At 41.7% G+C, this 19593-nt stretch overlaps 2 protein-coding genes across 3 annotated transcripts; both read right to left on the bottom strand.

Moving 5' to 3' along the window:
* Window positions 1-5231: 5231 nt before the first annotated feature.
* Window positions 5232-8108, bottom strand: LOC111581292 (uncharacterized). The gene is made up of 5 exons (XM_035957014.2): window positions 8031-8108; window positions 7573-7636; window positions 7444-7488; window positions 7184-7344; window positions 5232-6279 (listed from the first exon to the last, which is right to left on the bottom strand). Exons 2-5 carry the CDS (start codon window positions 7625-7627, stop codon window positions 5473-5475), a joined length of 1068 nt encoding a protein of 355 aa, XP_035812907.1. The 5' UTR covers window positions 7628-7636; window positions 8031-8108; the 3' UTR covers window positions 5232-5472.
* Window positions 8109-9297: 1189 nt separating this feature from the next.
* Window positions 9298-18691, bottom strand: mcm7 (minichromosome maintenance complex component 7). 2 transcript variants are annotated; one of them, XM_023289431.3, is made up of 15 exons: window positions 18492-18691; window positions 16052-16131; window positions 15173-15337; window positions 14884-15008; window positions 14628-14808; window positions 14404-14541; window positions 14162-14311; window positions 13885-13999; window positions 13638-13769; window positions 13226-13309; window positions 12809-13020; window positions 12439-12704; window positions 12066-12234; window positions 10368-10477; window positions 9298-9919 (listed from the first exon to the last, which is right to left on the bottom strand). In XM_023289431.3, exons 1-15 carry the CDS (start codon window positions 18520-18522, stop codon window positions 9694-9696), a joined length of 2184 nt encoding a protein of 727 aa, XP_023145199.2. In that variant the 5' UTR covers window positions 18523-18691; the 3' UTR covers window positions 9298-9693. The 2 variants fall into 2 exon arrangements, with proteins under 2 accessions (XP_023145199.2, XP_054872552.1); XM_055016577.1 differs by lacking the exon at window positions 18492-18691 and adding an exon at window positions 16749-16814.
* Between the last annotated feature and the right edge of the window lie 902 nt (window positions 18692-19593).

The following is a 19593-nucleotide window of genomic DNA, read 5'->3' as shown; positions in this document are numbered from 1 at the left end:
GTTTTGTTTACAGATGTTAAAGGAGTTTTATTCGGGACGTATAACCAATCAAATCACTCCAGAAGACAGAGCGACCACAGGTAGATAAAGGTTCAGAGCCAAAGTAGCACCATTTTTAAATGTATTTATTACCGTAAATCAGTAAAAAATAAAATACTGATAATCAGTAAATCAGTCAGCCCACAATTACTACAATTCTACAATGTATGTCTCTTTCCTTTGACTTGTTATTTGTACAATCTACAATGTATATGATGGCGTTTTTTCATACCAAAGGCTATACTACGATGTTTTCTAAGAGACATACGATGCTACTCTGTTTGTTCTGGCTCTGCACTCCTCCTCTGTTGTTTTCTGGATTGTACTCAGCTGCATGCCTTCGTCCACCCGGCCTCCGTTGACTCGTCCTGCCTGCCGTCTCTAGAGCTGAAGCTGGATTGGAACAGACCAAAGTACAGTCCAATCACGATGCCAGCTGCCTCTCAAAAGGCTCCTTCATCTGGCAGGTGGTGGAACTTCTTCTGAGGGGAAGCTGAGCTGGCCCAGCAGAACTTTGGAGATGTCTTCCAGTGGTTGGTGGATGTGTGGGGAGATAGAGAGGGACCTTTGAATTGTTCAGAAAGGAAAACGGGGAACCCATTGGTAGTTTTAGTTTAGGGTGCTACTGCGGTGTGTTTTTGGGCTTGAAGAGGTGAACAGGAAGAGTTTTTTTTTCGTATTGATTATCTTTTACTTTGTTCCTGGTTGGAATGCTCATCAATGTCAACATGAAGTTCACTTTTAGTTCTGTTTATTTATTTTTATTTTACTAACACCCGTTTGTTTTTAACCCCTTCACATGTTGTGTTGTTGTAAACTTACTCTTTCAAATAAATTCTCGTCTAACCCTCTGGAAACCAGCGTTTGGACTGTTTTTGTGTTGCTCCTCACCTACTGACAGCTGTGGACTAAAGGCTATACTATGACGTTTTTAGAGCGACATGCTATACTATGATGTTTGTTGGGCGACACACTATACTATAGGCTTTTTTAATTGACATATTACTGACCTTTTTTGTTGTTTTTTAGCAACATATTATAAGAATTTGAACAGTTTTAAAACTTACTATACTTTTACTTGTGCAATGAAATATTATTCTATGGCATTTTTTAGACGACATATTATACTCTGGTGTTTTCTTGAATAACATACTATTTTGACAATATATTGCACTATGACATTTTTTGAACCACATATCATACATGACAATTTTAGGCAACATTCTATCATTTTGCGCTTTTTGAACCACATAATAATCTATGGGTTTTTTTTGCCGACATGCTATACTATGAACTACAGGCCATACTATGTTATTCTTAAAAAGTATACTATACTTTGACATTTTCTGAACTACATCCTATACTATGGCGTTATACACAGAGTGCTTTGGTTACATGTTGATTTATAATCTAGATTTTTTTCTGTTTTGTTTTTTGACAGGATTACCACAGACCTGACTGTGAACACCGTCGACACCCACCTGAGGGAGACGCTGCCTAAGATCTCAAGGCTGCTTGGTCGTGGTCTTTCTGGCACATACTCTTCAAAGATGAGCCGGGAAGTTAAACAGTGATGGAATGACACCAGGTCTAAGCTGACAAACTTCCACTTCCTCCTCAACCCATAGTCTCTGGGAAAACTACATGGAGTAAGAAAAGTAGACAGAGAAGTAAGTAAGTCTGTACACAACATATTAAAAAATAAATCATGCTAATAAATTAAGTACAAATAACCGAATTCGCCAATATACTGGAGACCAGAGCTATTTAATTTGATAAGTATAACCTTGTTTAGTAACATTTCAATTATTTGAGAGCAGTCCTAAAGAATTGCCTGTAATCCCAATCATAAAATGGGTTTGGAGGAAGAACATAGATGGTAATCTGGATATATATGAGTTAGGCTTTATAACTACTATTGGTAGTATTGGTGGTAGTAATAGCAATGTGACTACTACTAGTTGTAGTGGTATTACACTCACTACTGCTGCTGATACTGGCACTGCTACTACAACTTGTAATATTATTACAAATACTGATACTACTTCTATGACTCTAACAGCTATTTTATACTACTACTGCTTGTACTTTTAGTATTACTACTACTGCTTGTACAACTATACTACAGCTACTATTAATCGTCTGGTATTTGGTTGTCAAGCTGCTAGCTCGCCTTAGTGTTTTGCTAGTGGCTAACTAGTTAGCTCTCATAGACTGGAAGCTCTCAACAAGATTTCATAATGAAAAAAGAGCCAAAAACTATTCTTACCTATGAAAAGTCATTCCAAGTTTCCTTGTCTCAATCGTACGACGTAGTGTGTAATTGTATGCAGCCAGGGGCGTACCTAGTCATTTGGGGGCCCAAGGCAAACCCAGTCATTGGGGCCCTCGACATTCTGGTACTGCACTGTCTAAAGTTTTATTCTCACCTCAATATGTCTTCAGTGTGGCAGCAGGAGCAGGTTCAGCCTGGAGTTCCCTGCACGCTGTGTTACTATAAAAGAAGACACCACAAAATATAACAAGGTCAATTATGAGAACAAAAATTTCAACAGTATAATTTTTTTTTTTTAAATCAAATTTACCTTTTGTCTTTCTTTCTTTCTCCCTTTTCTATTTTCTTTCAGTCCCTCATGTCTTTGTGATGTTTTCTTCTCTCCCTTTTTTTTGGTCATGTTTTCTTCTCTTCCTATTTCTTTCTCTCTTTTTTCTTTGTAATGTTCTCTTCCTCTTTCTTTTTTGTGTTTTCTTTTCTCCCTCTTTCTTTCTCTCTCTTCCCTTTTCTTTGTGATGGTTTTTTCTTTCCTTTATTTCTATTTCTCCCTTATTCTCTTTGATGGTTTTGTCCCCCTTTTTCCTTTGTGATATTTTCTTCTCTTCCCCTTTCTTTGTGATGTTTCTTCTCTCCCTCTTTTTTCCTCTCCCTTTTTCTCTGATGATTTTCTCTCCCTGTTTTCTTTGTGATGTTTTCTTCTCTCCCTCTTTTTTATCATGTTTTATTCTCTCCATCTTTCTTTCTCTCCTTTTTTCTGTTCTTTGTTCTCTTCCTCTTTGTTTGTTGTGTTTTCTTCTCTCCCTGTTTCTTTCTCTCTCTTCCCTTTTCTTTGTGATGGTTTTGTCTCCCTGTTTTCTTTGTGATGTTTCCTTATTTCCCCTTTTCTTTGTGGTGGTTTCTTCTCTCCTTTCTTCCTATTGCTCCCTTTTCTTTGTAATGGTTTGTCTCCCTTTTTTCTGTGATATTTTCTTCTCTTCTCTTTTCTTTGTGATGTTTTCTATTCTCCCTTTTTTCACTTCCATTTTTCTTTGTGATTTTTTTCTTCCTCAATTTTAATAAAATTATCACACTAAAATTTGACTTTTCGAGCCTTTGCCTCAGCAAACCTTGAAATGAGTAGGTCCATATCCACTGACTTTCTGACTTCCTGCTCAATGGAAAGAACTGCAAGTGCTGACAGCCTATCCTGGGACATAGTTGACCTCAGGTAGGTTTTAATCATTTTTAGTTTTGAAAAACTTCTCTCACCTGAGGCCACTGTGACTGGAAGAGTGAGAAGTAGTCTAAGAGCGATAGTTTTAGCTTACCATCACGACCGATGTAGTACTCACAACTTCGTGAAAAGCATCCCTTGCGTCACTTTCGACTTTCTCTCCTCCTGGGCTGACACTGACAGCTGAGCTGCTACTGACAGCAGCATCTGGCTCTGTCTGTCGTCCTCCTGTATTTGGCACCACCGTGAAAAAGGTTGATACCTTTGGTAGTTTTGATAAAAACTGTTGGTTTTCCTCTCGCCTTCTCCTCTTCTCTGCTCCACTGGGATAACTCCGCTTCATCTTGCTCACCGATAACCTCTCAAAACCGCGCCAACAAGTTTGTTTTGCTGCCGTCTTCCTGAATTAAGCCTGCACATGCGCAGTAACGTGGAATAGTCCATTGTGTGAGAAATGAGGGGGGAGAACGATCATGACAGTGATAGACCAACCATTTTAATGTATTTTCAAGCGCACAAATTAAGACAAGAAAAAAGTATTTGTTTCAAATCAAAGAAGCGTTTATTATTCAGATTTTATGAGACGTTTGGGGGCCCCTGGAAATCTCGGGGCCCTAGGCAATTGCCTATGTTTGCCTAATGGTAGGTACGCCCCTGTATGCAGCACAGTGAGACGGCATACTTGTTTCCGTTTTCACGCCGTCTACATCAACGGAATGCACTGAAACTTTGTCCCCACTAGCTTAGCCTCGCTGTAGCACGCAGCTCAAAGGGACGTGTCCTATCTACTCATTCATATCTATGAGAACAACGGTGGCTTCACCTAAGGACGCCTGACGTTGATTAGCTGCGTAAATACCATTATATACAGTCTATGGTAAATACGTATGTGAATAGCATCATTGGCTGGAGCAGCCAGTCACCGGTCACTCACTGACTCACTGAAAAATAGCACAGTCAGCAGTGCGCAATTGCGCACGCGCGCAGCTTAGAAGGAACAGTGGTTTAGTATGTCGTCCAAAATGTGGAAAAAAAGTCATAGTTTAGTATGTCGTCCAAAATATGACAAAAAAGTCATAGGTTAGTATGTCGTCCAAAATGTCACTAATATGTCATAGTTTAGTATGTCATCCACACTGTGACAAAAATGTCATAGTTTAGTATGTCGTCCAAAATATCACTAAAACGTGTGGGTATGCACAGCGATGAATCCACTGTACATGAACGTTATATTATTTTACCCAGTTTGTTTTATTGTTTCATGTTTCTGTATGTAATAAATGATCTACTAATTTTTTCATGGGACTTTTGACTCTTCTTCTTTCTAACATGAACACAGAAAAATGTCAGACCTACACTTTTAAATGAAAGTGTGCTACGTGGAGCTGCAGGTTTATTGTGAGCAGCTGAGAGTGAGCTGGTCTTTTGAAGCTGTGATCCTGCTGTGTGATTGCCTCTGGAGCTTTTGGACAGACAAGCAAACACAGTGGAAGAAGAGGGGGAGGGCAAGTTACACCTCCAGACTCTGAAGTGTGTAACAGGAGTCAGCATTTATTTGGGTATTAAATGTGCTGCGGAACTCAACATAATGACCCCCAACCTGCAAGTTTGTAGTTTACAAGTCTGCTTTAACCTGCCATGTGGCACTGGGAGGACCCAACATGTTTTTGCACATTTTAAAAAGTAAAATCAAAATGCTGCTCATTCACCAATTTTGTCACATTTTATTATCACTCAAAAATCATTTGCATAAAATGCTTGTCCCGACTGAAAACATCTTTGGTTTACATGCTGACAGTGATGATAAATACATGAAGCTGTCAGTTGAATAACACTACATCCTATTACAACTCTAGTACGTGTTGCTTTCCAAGACAGTGGATAAGAAATTGTGCAACTCTTCAATCAAAGTCTGTTTCATTTTAAGAGACACATTGTGGATGTTTCACTGACTGTCCTCTGCGGGTTCGTCGGCGGCATCGGCAGGATCAGCAGGCTGTGGGTACTGGAAGCGGACCGGGTCGTACAGATCATCCCTGGGGTCGTAGGGGAGGGGGTGGTAGTAAGGGTAAGGGAAAGGGTAGGTTATCTTCTTCTCTTTGAGCGCAGGGGGTGCTGGCTCCTCCACAGGTACCTCCTTCTCTTCTTCCTCCACTGGCGGAGGCGGTGGAGGGGGAACCACGATCTTCCCCTTGATGGGCCTGGGTGGGTGGTCGATCAGGCAGTCCGGGTCCCAGTAGGGGTCACAGTCGTACTCCATGCCCTTGAAGGTGCGGATCTGGGCCGGGGGAGACTTCTTGACGAGGATCGGGGGAGGTGGAGGCGGGGCGGACTTCTTCGGCGGTGGAGGAGGAGGTTGAGGTGCTGCCACGGGGGCCGGCGGGGCCTTCTGAGGGGTGCAGTGGGGGTGGTAGCGGGGGTCGCAGAGTACAGGCACAGCGCCGCTGGGCAGGTAGACAATGTGGGGCTTGCAGAGGGGGTCCTTCTTGTTGCACAGGTAGAGCACATCCGCCTGGGAGATGGCTGGAGCAATAGGGGGAGGAGGAGGGGTGGCTGGGGGCACCGTGGCCTTGGGGAGCCCCTTCATTGGAGGAGGAGGAGGAGCCACTTTGCACTTCTTGTCTGTGGCTGGGTCGCACATGAGCATCGGCACTCCCAGTTTGCTCTGGAAATAGGAGGCGTTGGGGCCGTAGGTGTGCTCCAGGTACCGCATCTGCTGGTAGAGCATCCGCAGCTTGTCGATCTCATAGAGCTGAGAGGAAAAAACAGACACAGCGTGATGTTACAAAACAGGAATTTATCCACAATTCTAGCAGACGTTTTTATCCAAAGCGACGTACACTGAGAGTAGATACAACACAAGCAAGGATCTAGTCAAGAGAAAACAACCCGGATAAGAGCAATTAAACGAAACAAACCAAAAAAAAAAAAAAAACAGGTCTCATCGTTCTTTACAATCTAAACAGAACTTCTCTTACTTTTTATAATTCCCTGCATTTGCTACACATGCTGTTGATGTGTATTGCAAGACTTGCTTTTTAAAAAATGTTTTATCCTTTGTTTTTTTTTTTGTTTTTTTTTTTAAAACTCTCTACATGTGTTTATCATTATTCACCAAAAATACCACATCAAATTACTAGTATGTGAAAACCTCCTAGGCAATAAATCTGATTTTGATTTTCATAGGAAAAATAAAATAAATTTAGAGTATAGTATAAATTAGTTGAGGGGTGTACATGTTGTTTCTACATTGTACATCTCAGTTTTATTTGCGAATTTGAACAAGTCTGACAGCCAGAAACACACAAACACAAACATGATGCACTGCTGATGTTTTTCAGTCAATGGTACTTCAGGCTTAAAATCCTCCTTCCAAATGAGCAAAGTGATTTAAGTCATAATTAACAAAAACTAAGCTAAAACAACACAACTATCAACTGAAATCTAAATGCAGTCTACTGGTTTGTTATAGTAATTTGCAAAGGTTAGTTGTCTCAGTTATTGTGTTGCAATTTTAAGTCTTTCGGGGTGTTTGTAGAGTTATATAGCAAAGACACAAAACTGGATTCTTGAGAGGTTCTACAGACTAAATGAAATAAACTGGGAAATAGTGATTTTTTTGCTTCACAGCAGGAGGCCCACAGCCAGTGTCTTACCCCCTCAGTGTGTCCGATGCTGCTGTAGTATCTGTAGTAAGCCTGGAAGTCTGGGTTTCCTCTGTACCAGCGGGGGTCTGCGTTACGCTTCGGTCTGGAGTGAGTTAGAAAGTCGTTTGCTCTGTCTGAATCGATACTAACATGGCTGACAGGGACCATCTCTGTGAGAAGAAGAGATGAAATTCAGTCACTCAAAAAGACCCTAAAACACAGTAATGCTGCAAAGTTTATACTAAAACTAATTCAAGATCTGCAGTTACCTTCCTGCTTAATGGCACTCAGAAGAGATTTGGCTTCCAGCAGGCCTGAAAGAGAAGAAAACATACTTGGTGAATGGTGATTTCCATTATTTCAAAAACATCTGGAAAGGTTAAAGGAGCAGAACTGACCTGGAAGAACTGTGAGACAGCAGAGCACCCCCGCCAAACATAATGAAGAAATCATCTTGAACCCCTGCAATCCAGAGAAGACATGTTTTATGACAAAAATACATTTGTTTCATTTGGGGGAAGAGACAACTGCCACCAAAGTAATTGCTAAAGGATTTATCAGTGAAAAGTACAATTTTTAGCTACACAAACACATGTAAAAGTGGATTTAGGTAGCTGTTTTGTCCTCCACACATTAGACTTTATGGAAAAATCCTCACAATTGGCAAACATTTGTGAAGAATCACATTATATGTCCAGCTGAGCCTATTCTGTCAACTTTAGCTCTAAACACACACCATCCCAATGAAATAGAACAAAAAGCAGCAAGAAAAGAGCTTAACAACATTCAAAATGATGAAGCATTGTTTCTAGTTGCAACATTGTGAACTAAAACCGTCCGACCATGTTCTACTCACCTGGTTCAGGAGGCCGTCTTCACCGCACTAACAGGACTGAGGGGGCTAAATACGAACCTCTGCATCAGTCACCCTGTAACATTATGTCCCGTCCAATCGGATTCCACCAACTTTGAGCCCCAAATCTCATCCCCGCCTCCCTTTTAATAAGGTTTAATGTTGGCCCTTTGGCGCCAATTTGGAATAAAAAGCCCCTGGACTTCAGCAGCAAAGCCATAAAGAGAACAGACTTCAAATGGAAACTCCCCATTAAGTCTGGGAGGAAAGCATCACCTGCTGGGACGACTGCAACTGTGGGGAAAATGCTGCCTACTAACACAATACCTCTGCCAAAAAAAGCAGTAAAAATCTTAGATGATAACCCATACGGCCTTAAACATACGTTTATAATGACTTTTAACAGATTTCTAAAGCGCTGTCAGTTCCTAAAGGTGGTTATTTTAGCCTGAAGAACACCTGCTTGTCCAACACTTCAGTGTCTCAGAGGATGGTTATCAGTTCAGCTATAAAAATTCTTCATTCTTACAGGATGCTGTCAGTCTAAACATGTCATAAACTTAATCCTTTTTTGTCAGTTGAATCCTTCTTAACTCCACACAGCACACAGTTTCCATCAAATCTCATTTTTACCCAGGCAAGACAAACATTAAATGTGATTATAGCTGGTCACAGTGATTTTATGTAAGCTGCCTGAGTGAACAAGCACAATTAAAGCAAACTATTGTTGGTCAGGGCTTTTTTTTTATGCGTGTGTAGCTAAAGGAATTAGTACATTTTCTCCCAAAAACATGATAAAGAGTAAGTTTTGGCTTCCAAGATGGATATTCCTGTGTTTTTTGGTCTAGTGGTGGAATGTAACCAAGTACATTCATAAAAGTTCTATTTTCTGCCATTTTATCTTTATTCCACAACAGTTTGAAGAGGAATTAGTGGACTTTTAATTTTTTTTTGAGACAATTCTAAGTTTTACCACAACTTACATATCATTAAATTGTATGTAAATTTTGCTGCTACACAAATAAAGTATGACTTTGGGTGTTGAGACAAAACACATTTTTCAAAAAAAAAAACAAGTTGTAGTTTTCACCTTTTTATAGACTGTATGAAAATAATTGTTAGTTGCACCTTGTGTGTTGGCATGTTTTTAGAGCAGGTGTTACTGAAAGCTGAAACCACACTGCTCCATGACCAAACCAGGTGTGCAGATGTGATCGGAACGCACTTCATCCCATTTCACGAGCACACACACGAAAACAAAAGCCACGAATAGCATTGAACCAACAATTTATTATATCTGTAACAATACAAAGTACAACGATGCATCTTGCCTGATTTTGCATTTCAAAGTATAAAATGTACAGAAATGCTCAATGTCAACTGGATGCTTTAAGCACTAAATTGCAGAGAATACTAGAGAATACCAACTTCTGACGTACATATTTACAAGCAATTTGCTGGTTAACAATAATCTTTAACAGAAACAGCTACGGATCTCCAACAGCAGGAAGTCTGGCTTAAAAAGAAGTCCATGTTACTTGACTTGTGATGGAAAACGCTGGAGGAAGAAAAATCAAGAGCCCCATTATAAGTCTGTAGAAAGCCCACAAATAAAGAGTTTTCCCCTCGGGTGGTTGAAACAAAGCGTGCGTGGAGACGTGGTTGTTCAGACGAAGGTGATGCGGGTGCGAGCCTGGTTGACCTGCCACACGTTCAGCTCCTCGTACTCCTCCAAGGCTTCCTGGAACTGGGCGGGTGTGAAGCCTCGCGAGACGCAACGCTGCTCCGCTTCGGCCATCCGAACCAATCCACCGGCCCCACCGCGGCCCACCACGCCCTCGGTGGCGAGCTCACGCACCAGGGAGAAGATGACGTCGGCCGGGCGCTGGGTCCTGCAGAGAACGAGGTTGAAATCGTTTGAAACTTCTAAGCTTTAGAGGGAAAACTACAAACGAGATGATGCCACACGAAATGCCTAAAACTGGAGTCTGTGGATATAGTATGCTTTTAAAAATGGGGTTTTTTGTTGTTTTGTGAATCATACCACTTCACAGATGCTTATTGGCTCCAACTGCGTAGTAAAAATATAGATGATAGTGCTCTGGATCTAACCCACTACTCTTGACGCCTGTTTTAGTGAACATGCTGGCGTGTGAACAGAGCTCCATAAAAATCCAGAGAAGTTTTACAGCTTCCTCCAGGACATGCAGCTACTGTTACAGGCAAACATGAAACTCATAAAGCGGATTCTGGGTCGGCTGACATCCGGTCACTCATGTTAAGTGAGGTTTGAGCTGACTGAATGGTGTCATTATGATAGGTTCTGGTTTTAACACTAACCTTGTGGTGCTGGACTTGTCGGCTTGTAGTGAATCCTTTGACATCTCCATCAGTCTCATGGCCTCGTTGACGTCTTCCTTCTCCACAGTGTCCATCATGCGAAGTCGAGCCTAGATGACGGAAAGCGGAAACAGTGTTGAGCTCCAAGTTTGACCAAGTAAAGGAACACAAACATCCTACTACACCCATCTCAACGTAGGCTGCGCTGTGCCGGCACTGTCAGACCGAGACAAGTGCAATGCCCTCTGGGATGCCCGGCAATTGCCCAAGTCTCCGCCTCTCAACACCAGCTAGTCTCTCTACAGGTTGAAATGAAAACAACAAACACACAAAGGCGAAAAAGCAAAACCTTCAATACTCTTCGTATCAAGTTTCTACACAGGAAACACTGATGACAGCCCTGGCCATGGTCAGTTTTGCATGGGTTTGCACAGCTGCTCCTAACGCACACAGGCTGACTGCCCACCCAGCAAAGCTGCCCAGGACCGGGAATAACATTAAAAACGCAGCTCCCTTGTGGCTATGAAGATATAAATTAACAAAACGAGTCATCAGAACATATATAGAATTAGGCTGATGTGCAGCTGTATTGTCAACACCACAACTACAGCAGTTTTCTCCCACACAGGTGCGGTTGTGGCAGCATTTTGCCCCCTTGTGGACGTCTCTGTGCAGCACATTGCCTGCCTGTTTGCCTGAAGTGCTGGTTTTGCAGTAGGTGGATGACTGCTACCTGCACAAACAGCACTTTTGACAACCAGAGGCAGAGATCGCAAATGATGAAGTTCATGATATTACCTTCTTCAAAGCATTTCAGCTATTACAATTACATGTATTCACTAGTAATGATCACTTTGATGCTGGTTTAACCAACTGAAGAGCTTTTGTCCAGCGTGGGAAAGAAGTGCTCACACTGCAGTAGGCCAGGTTATCATCACTACCTGCACTGTAAGCACTTTATCGCACAGTGAACTGTTGATGAAGACATACATCGCTGAAAATAATTACATTAAAAACACACAACCCCATACTGAATACATTGTTGCCCCATTTGCATATGTATCATTGGAATCTATGAGTAATCACACTCCATTGCTTAACCCTCCTGTTGGTCTCATTCACGGGCACCAAAAAATAGTTTCCTTGTCTGAAAAAAATTTAAAAATTCAGCAAAAAAATTCCCCAAATTTCTGAAAATTTGCAAAACTTTGGGGAAGAAAATTCCAATAATTCTTTAAAAGTTTCCCTTAAAAGTTTTATTGAAAAAAAAAAATTGGCAAGAATATTCTTGTAAATATTTTCAAAAAATTAGTAAAATCTCCCCAAAATATCTAAAGTGATTACATATATATCAGTAAAACTTCCAATATTCTCTTAAGAACATTCACATAAAAAGATTTTTATGAGTGTTCTTAAGAAACACTTTTAACATTTCTTTTTTTCTGCCAAAAAAATGTTGAAAGATTTCCCAAAAATGTTGAAAATGTGGACATCAGAAGTTTCACTGTGAAAATACATTTTTTTCCCCACATTTTCAAACTTTGAAACGGGTCAATTTTGACCCGCAGGACGACACGAGGGTTAAGAAAACAAACGCCTGACAAAATTATAGACCTGTTATAGAGTTTGATTTAGTGCAGATGGATTGTGACAGTTTCAACCATCCATGGCTAACTAGACTGGAAGTGTAATTCTCACCAGGGCGGTGGACAGACGGAGGATGGAGAGGAGGGTACGGGCGGAGGTGAAGGTGGTGTCTTTGCTGACTCGCGCCTCTTTTCTCATTTCCACATAAGCAGCAGTGATGTAATCAGCCAGTGACTCGGGCACCACAGGCTGCCTCGTCTTACACAGACCTATGTAACGCCTGGAGGGAAATTCATTTTATGATTTAGGCAATACTGTCTAGTACGCAGCTGTAGGTCTGAAATAACAATAATGTGAAACCTTGCTATGCCTTTTGGTTTTTAATTATGAGCTATGAGGAGTAAATATCTTCTTTAAGCGGTAAAAATATTCTGACGGAGCAGTAAATTTGCAACAAAAATTTGGAAATAATGCAAATCATCACCTCATCAGCTTCATGTCGATGGGGGTGAAGTGAGTGGGAGGCTGGCGGGAGTGCTGGTGGACATAGGTGATGTGCTGGGCCAGGCGCAGGTCAGCATCGGCGTCTGGTTTGTCCTGGATGAGCCAGAGCAGGTCAAAACGGGAGAGCAGAGCGGCCGGCAGCTGAATGTTCTGCTCAATGCTCTTCCGGGGATTGTAGCGGCCGTAGGCAGGGTTGGCTGCCGCTAGGATAGAACAACGTGCGTTCAGGGAGGTCATGATGCCAGCCTGGAGGGGAGAGAAACGGCATTAGTGGGGATGTTACACAGGCATTAGGTGTAAAAGTCTCGGACAGTTACTCCAGTTAGGACTGTGGTAGTTATCAACATTACCTTAGCGATGGAGATGGTCTGCTGTTCCATCACCTCGTGGATGGCCGTTCGGTCAGCGTCCGCCATCTTATCAAACTCATCAATGCAGCAGATGCCCAGGTCAGCCAGCACCAAGGCTCCACCTTCAAGGGTCATTTCCCCAGTGAGGGGGTCACGCATCACTGCTGCAGTCAGACCCACGCCGGACGACCCACGACCTGTTGTGTACTGACCTGAAAAGCAGAGAAAGTGATTAAATTAGATGTGGCTCAAACATTACTGGCATAAATCGCCATTACTAAAAGTTAAAACCCCAATCTCTAGTCTACCCATCAAAAGTTAATATTTTACAGTGAAAAACCTAATGGAAAGATAATGCCTTACTAGATAAAATATTAAACCAGTTACAGGACTTTTACTCCAGCAAACATGACTCACTTCGAGGAGCCAGACGGTCAATGTAGGACAGCAGCTGGGACTTGGCGACTCCTGGGTCTCCCATCAGACAGACATTTATGTTGCCTTGAGTGACAAGAACCAAAACAGAGTGAGGAGTGTTGCAGTTATTACAACATTTCATGAGAGTAAACAACTTCAGAAATACACCCATGCATTTAGTACGTGAGAGAGACCGAATTGAATTTTGTCTTTGCTTTATTTAAAGGTTGTGTCATTCAAAAGCTTTGAACATTTTGTTAGAGCTTTGGATAAAACCCAACTTAACATTTTAATATCTAAAAAAATACAACAGTAAACAGAGAATTTCAAACAACTTTCCTTTCCTTCAGAAAAACCACAGTACCTTACCGACTGTTTGCTAAGAGCTTAAGGTACACGTGTTCATCCTCACCTCTGATTTTCATGCCTTTGGGAGCCTGTTGAACTCCTCCAACCAGCAACAGGAGCAGAGCCTTCTTTACATCTTCATGTCCATAGATTTCTGGTGCTATGGAGCCAGCAAGTTTCTCATAGAATCCTTCACCTGTAACAGATTAGAGTCTCTTCAGCTGGTGAAAGATGGACAGTGTTTTCTGCATTGTCATCCTTCCCAGGTAATTTATTCCCATTGTACTCTTATCTACCACACAGATCCTGACCTGTGATGCTGCGTAGCTCCTCATCAGTCAGCTCTTGATTACCCAGCACATCGTCCTCCGTTTTGTTCATGAGTGTGATGCAGTGACTCTCCAGATAAGTTTCTGACAGAAGTCCCTAAAAGCACCAAATCAAAATAAGAGATGTATGTTAGGTACTTGTTAAATCACAAATCCTACATACCAACAGTGGAGAAAAGTTCCCATTATATCTGAATTTCTCTACAGACAGGATTGAGTTCAGGGTTGTAAACCATGCGATCTAAGACTAGGAGGCTACCTGAACAGCCTGACTGAAGCCAGTGCGTAGGAGAGGGAGGAAGGTTCCCGTGATGGCTACGTGGTCTCCTGGTTGGGCAAGACGAGTGTTTTCGCCTCGTGCATAAATTGTCATGCTCCTTGGAATATTACCAACAGGCACCTGGTCACTCTGTGGAACATCAGACAAAACTCATGAGTAAACAGGAACTTGAACACAAGTTATGACAACGAGTGACGATTTCACTGTTGCTGGTTTCTTACGTGTTCCTGAATACGCAGCTCCTGGAACTTGACAAATTTGGAGCCTCTGGTCTGCAGGTAGAGTCGACCTCCTGATTTGTTGGTGACACACTCTTGGCTGGGACACATGATGAGGGGCATGAAGGAGGGAGACTGGATCTGAAGGACAAGGAGAAGACATTATGACGACCGATACTGATCTTGTCACAAGATCTAAAGGATTACATAATTAAATCCAATCTTACTGGTTGATAGGTCTCAGCACCACATTGGTCGCACGTGTACGTTGCTACGGCCATCATTGGTTTCACCTCAGTTGCACGGGTCACTATGCCTCGGACTGTCACCAGATGGCCGATGCTCTCAGCTCGAATGTCACGCACCACTTTGGGTTTACTGGTGCTCGGTGGTTTAAAGTACAGCTCACTGTGGATGGAGGATTACAATTAGGTATTCATACATGAATGCGGTAAATTCAGCCCCTGATCTGAGTCAACTTACAATCTCCTCATAAGTTCAGGTGGGTATTGGTTACGAGGGTCCCGAGTATCGGCAGGGTCACGACCCCTTTGCTCCATCATCAGCCTGTGCTCAATGTAGACATCCAGAGAATCTTTGGCCACAACCTGAATAAGAAATATTTAATAAACAGGTATGTAAAGCTGGTAATAATGGTGGGAAGTCTAAAATTTAATCAACTTCAGTTTTTAGAACACTGGTAATAAAATATCAAAGTTGATATTTTGTTACAATAAAGAATTTACTGTAATGAAGACCCACGTCTACATACGTCTCTTTCTTTGTATTCAGGCAGCAGCTCGTGGACGGCGTCAGCAAACAAGCCTGTGTAGCGCTTGGCGTTCTCGCAGATGCTCTCAACCAGCTCCGGGTCTTCTTCTGCCACATCATCCAGCTCCACAAAGAGAGACACCTGCTCCCTGTGGGCCAGGGCCACCTGCACACACAGACAAGTCATTAGGCAAGCTGCTAAACAGTGATACGACTTTGACTGCCGGTACTGCTCAATAACGCAATGACACCTCCTCACTTTCTCTGACAAATAAAGGCTGTGCCATGGATTCCAGTCATGAATGCAGCTCTAACATGATTACAATGACCTATACTTTGGGTCATTTCTGGCTGTCATCCCGTAGTTACATTAAGAACTACTCTCAAATCCAAATGACGAAGCAATTTTGCAGCTGATAACCTTTGTGCCTTTGATCAACTTAGGACAGTTCTGCACCAAGATCAGTGTCTCATCTCCAATTTATACAAAACAATCTGGATTTGCATTAAAATTTAATAGGTTTCTGCATTAAATTTGCCTAAAAGACAAACAACACCGAAAACATACTTAACTCAGTCTTGACAGATAAAGACAACATTTGAATCATTTTTGCTTCTAGATTTCAGCCAATCTGAAATTACTGATAAAAAATATGTCCAAGAGGAAAAACTTCAGCAAAAGACAACTTGAGAGGACAAAAGAGAATTGGTCTGTTCACTTCACTGAAAATCTATCAGTAGCCATTAGCACCCTGCACCACATTTATTCAGGTTAGTGTGATAATGCCAATACAATCCATCATCAACAGCCCTCCTACAGTCAGGCCCAGAACAATCAACTCTGACAGCTAAAACCCATTTTAATTGCGTCTTTACTTACAAGTTGAGTTCCATATTTGAACACCTTCTTCCCATTGTCATCCTCCGTGTAAAACTCTTGCAGGAACCTTTTGCATTTCTCTGCAAAACACAACAAAAACACCTTCAGCATTATTTCACAGCAGGAGGAGAGAGAGAGAGACAGAGAGAAAAAAAACACAGGCCACATCCAGCAGACACTAGGTGGAGATTGTTAGCTCTACACATACACACAAAGAAACAATTGTTTACTGGAGTTACCTTTGGATTTCTTTAAATATTAAAGCTGTTTTCTGAGTTTGAAGCTGTTGAAAATGTTGATTAAAACCACCAGTAATAGGCCTGCATACTGGGAGCTAATTTGTTGTCCTGCGACGACCCCCTTTGTTGAGTAACATGGCATCCTGTAATCTCGATGAGTCACTATTGCCTACAGTAAAGCACAAACTGCCACTGAAGCACAACATGAAGCGGATTCCGCTCGGCTGTAGCTACTATCGCAGTTTTACGGTGAAATAAGTGCCGTTGCGCCGCAGATAGCTTCAGGGCGAGAATGTAAATACAACAACAACAACAGGCGCGCTCAGTTCAGTGTCCATTTTTTTTTTTGGGAAAATATCCCCCACTTCTCGAAAGAGACACAACTACAAACAATATCCAATTCCACGTCGCGGGGAACGAAACTAGCCTTCGCGTGATAATCGCAACACTCCACTTACTTTGACGCCGTAGCAGGAAATCTGCGGCTCCGCTTTATTATTTCTCTCTTCAAGGATGTTATTGTAAACAAAGCAGCACATGGCTTTTGTGCCCCGTCACTCCGATATCCCTCCGCGAGTCCTCCGCTCCGGAAACTAGTCCCGACTGTTGTTTTCAGAGCACGGCCAGCCATCTTCTAACGTTAGCTCAGGTTAGCCGCCGTGTCGCGCACAGACAGCTCCGCCACTAACAGACACTGTCCTTAGCATAATCACTAAGCGGTAAGCACAAGTCGCTGATTTAATGTTTAACACGCCTGGCTTCTGAAGGGCTGGCGGACTCAGACTAAAACTTGGAGCGTTTAACAGTCGGTTCGATGCGGCTGTTGAATCCACAGATTAGACGGTGACTCAGGTCCTCGTAAAGTTTCTGTTTTAGCCGAGAAGCAAAATAAATATTGAAACTAACAATTATTTAGACGCATTAGTTATGTAACATCGACTGGAATTGCAAACGTAAGCGCTAATATTCATTTCAACGACCGTGCTTTTTAAATACATCACTGTTATAGCAGTGAATATTAGCAGCGGGCGTTAACATGATTGTAAATGCTACACATTTGAGACTTTATGTAACAGATAAGAAATGTGTCCAAAAATGACAAACGTAAACAAAAAAAAACCAAAAACAAACAAACTGGCATTTCTAAGTGGTCAGACACAGAGCTAGCAGCAATTTCCGCAGCTGTTATTGCTTTATTTAAACCACAAGAAATGCAAAATAGCACGCTAACTTATTAACTGACTAAAAGTAATGAGAGTTAGCTCAGTGGCTAACATGCTAATGCAACGCAGTTAGTTCGGGGCAGCTAGTGGGACACTTTGTGGACACCTGAAATCTGTGCCAAATGAACATCTAGATTGTTTAAAAGGAAGATGCTGGTTAACTTATTGGCGTTTTGTGTGAAAACTGTTTGCAGCAAGCTAGAACATTTTAACTTTGTAGCGGTTTGTGCAACTTATCACGTTATCTGTGGCAGAACATGCATCTAACGTTCACTTTCTTCCAAATAAATGAATCGTTAAGTGCCATTGGTTTTAACGTTATTACACATTTGGGAACAAAACGAGCACATGCAGTTAACTTTGTGACAATATTTGCTGATAAGAAACCCATTGTGCTTTCATCAGACGTCCACTTACTTCTCAATAAACGGAAACGGTTAGTTTTTGCAGAGTTTTACAAGAAAGTCACAGTTTGTTGTAAGCAAAACCCCATTAAACCGGAACGTTTGGTGAAGGTTCCCGTTTACTGGGTTTATCGGCGGACATGTGCTTGCTCAGTGGCGCCTGCTCCTTTGTTTAAGGATCCATCCGGGTCATCGTGCAGTCAGCCACAAGCCCCACAGACAATGAACGCTCCGCTCGTTAGCAGCAGGTTAGCTCACAAAAGTTTGTGCAACTTCACTGTTAACAGCAGTACAACATGCGCAAAGTCTGCTCAACCACACTGATATGCGTATTTAACAGGACGTTGTTTAAGCCAAGTTGGTTAAGAAGGAAATTAGGAGCTCATAACATTATTAGGTAAGACTGAACACAATGAATTAAGATCACTTATATTACCCTATTTCCTACCCGATTATGATGATAATCCCTGATGGACATTCACTAATTTACACACGGCATTATAAAAGACACAGTGAAAAGTTCCTGGGCCAACCTGTTGCTGCCATGCCGTTACAGTGAAAGATAACTCCTTACCTTTCTCTGCTGCATAATCCTTACGAGCCATGGCTGCACAAGTTCAACTTCAGGTGAGATAACTTGACGTTAAAACTTCTGAGGTCCCACAGAACCGAAAAATGCAGCTTAAACTCACGGTTTAGGGTATTTACGGTCACAGGAGACGAGTATTCATTCACTCGCAGCCTGCAGTCTCTCCCGGTGCAAATAAGTGGCGCGAGTCTGACGTCCCCGGCAGCCAATCGCGTCGCTTCTTTCGGCGCGGAGAGGCGGGATTTCGCGGTGGCGCGAAAGTTGCGGGCGACGGCGCGTCACGTGAACGGGCGAACTTCCGCCCTGTTTGTCAGGAATGGCGCGAAACGAGATGATTGGATTTCGTCCACAACTGAGTGTCAACAGGGTAAACGGGGTGAAAGTTACCCCACCAAGAGGCAAATCTATTTATGCTGCTGCTTTATACACACACGATACACTCAGGGAAGTAAAGATATTTCTCTGACCAGTGCCCAAGTATGGTCATGTACATTTTTAAGGTAAATATGTTATTTAAACACAATTTTATCTTGTAAAACTTTATGTAAAAAAAAAAAAAAAAAAAATCAAGAATGACTACTATGCTCCTCTGCATGTCCATAAATTGTCATCTTTTTTGGTAGTTATTATACTTAAATACTGTAGCAAAGAGTTTAATATTTCAATTCAATCCTTTGAAATATGACTTTATTAATAGTATGTTTCATATCAGTTTTAGTGTTGTGTGCAATATTAGTTTATTTCAGTATATTTGCCAGTATTACCTCTTGCTTTTCTACTCTAGTTTTTTTTTAGCTTACCTATTTTTGTTTTCTCTAATTTGTCATACTTATATCTTATTGCTATTCTATTAGGCATGCTCATTTGTAACTTTTCTTAGCAATATCTGGCACAAGAAATTCCTTCACAATTAATAAAATTCCAGCTCATTCCTATTCCCTTACGTCTTAATAGGTGATTTAGATTATAGTTATACATGTGCACTGTTTGGGTTGTAAAATTATTGCAGAAATAATGAAAAACAACCAGACATCATGTGTAATTTTAGGATAGGTTTGTATAAAAAAAATCTTAGCAGTGATCGAAA

Source organism: Amphiprion ocellaris, chromosome 13, assembly GCF_022539595.1.
Source record: "Amphiprion ocellaris isolate individual 3 ecotype Okinawa chromosome 13, ASM2253959v1, whole genome shotgun sequence".
In the NCBI taxonomy this organism is placed as follows: Eukaryota; Metazoa; Chordata; class Actinopteri; family Pomacentridae; genus Amphiprion; species Amphiprion ocellaris.
This window is presented reverse-complemented; position numbering and strand designations above follow the sequence as displayed.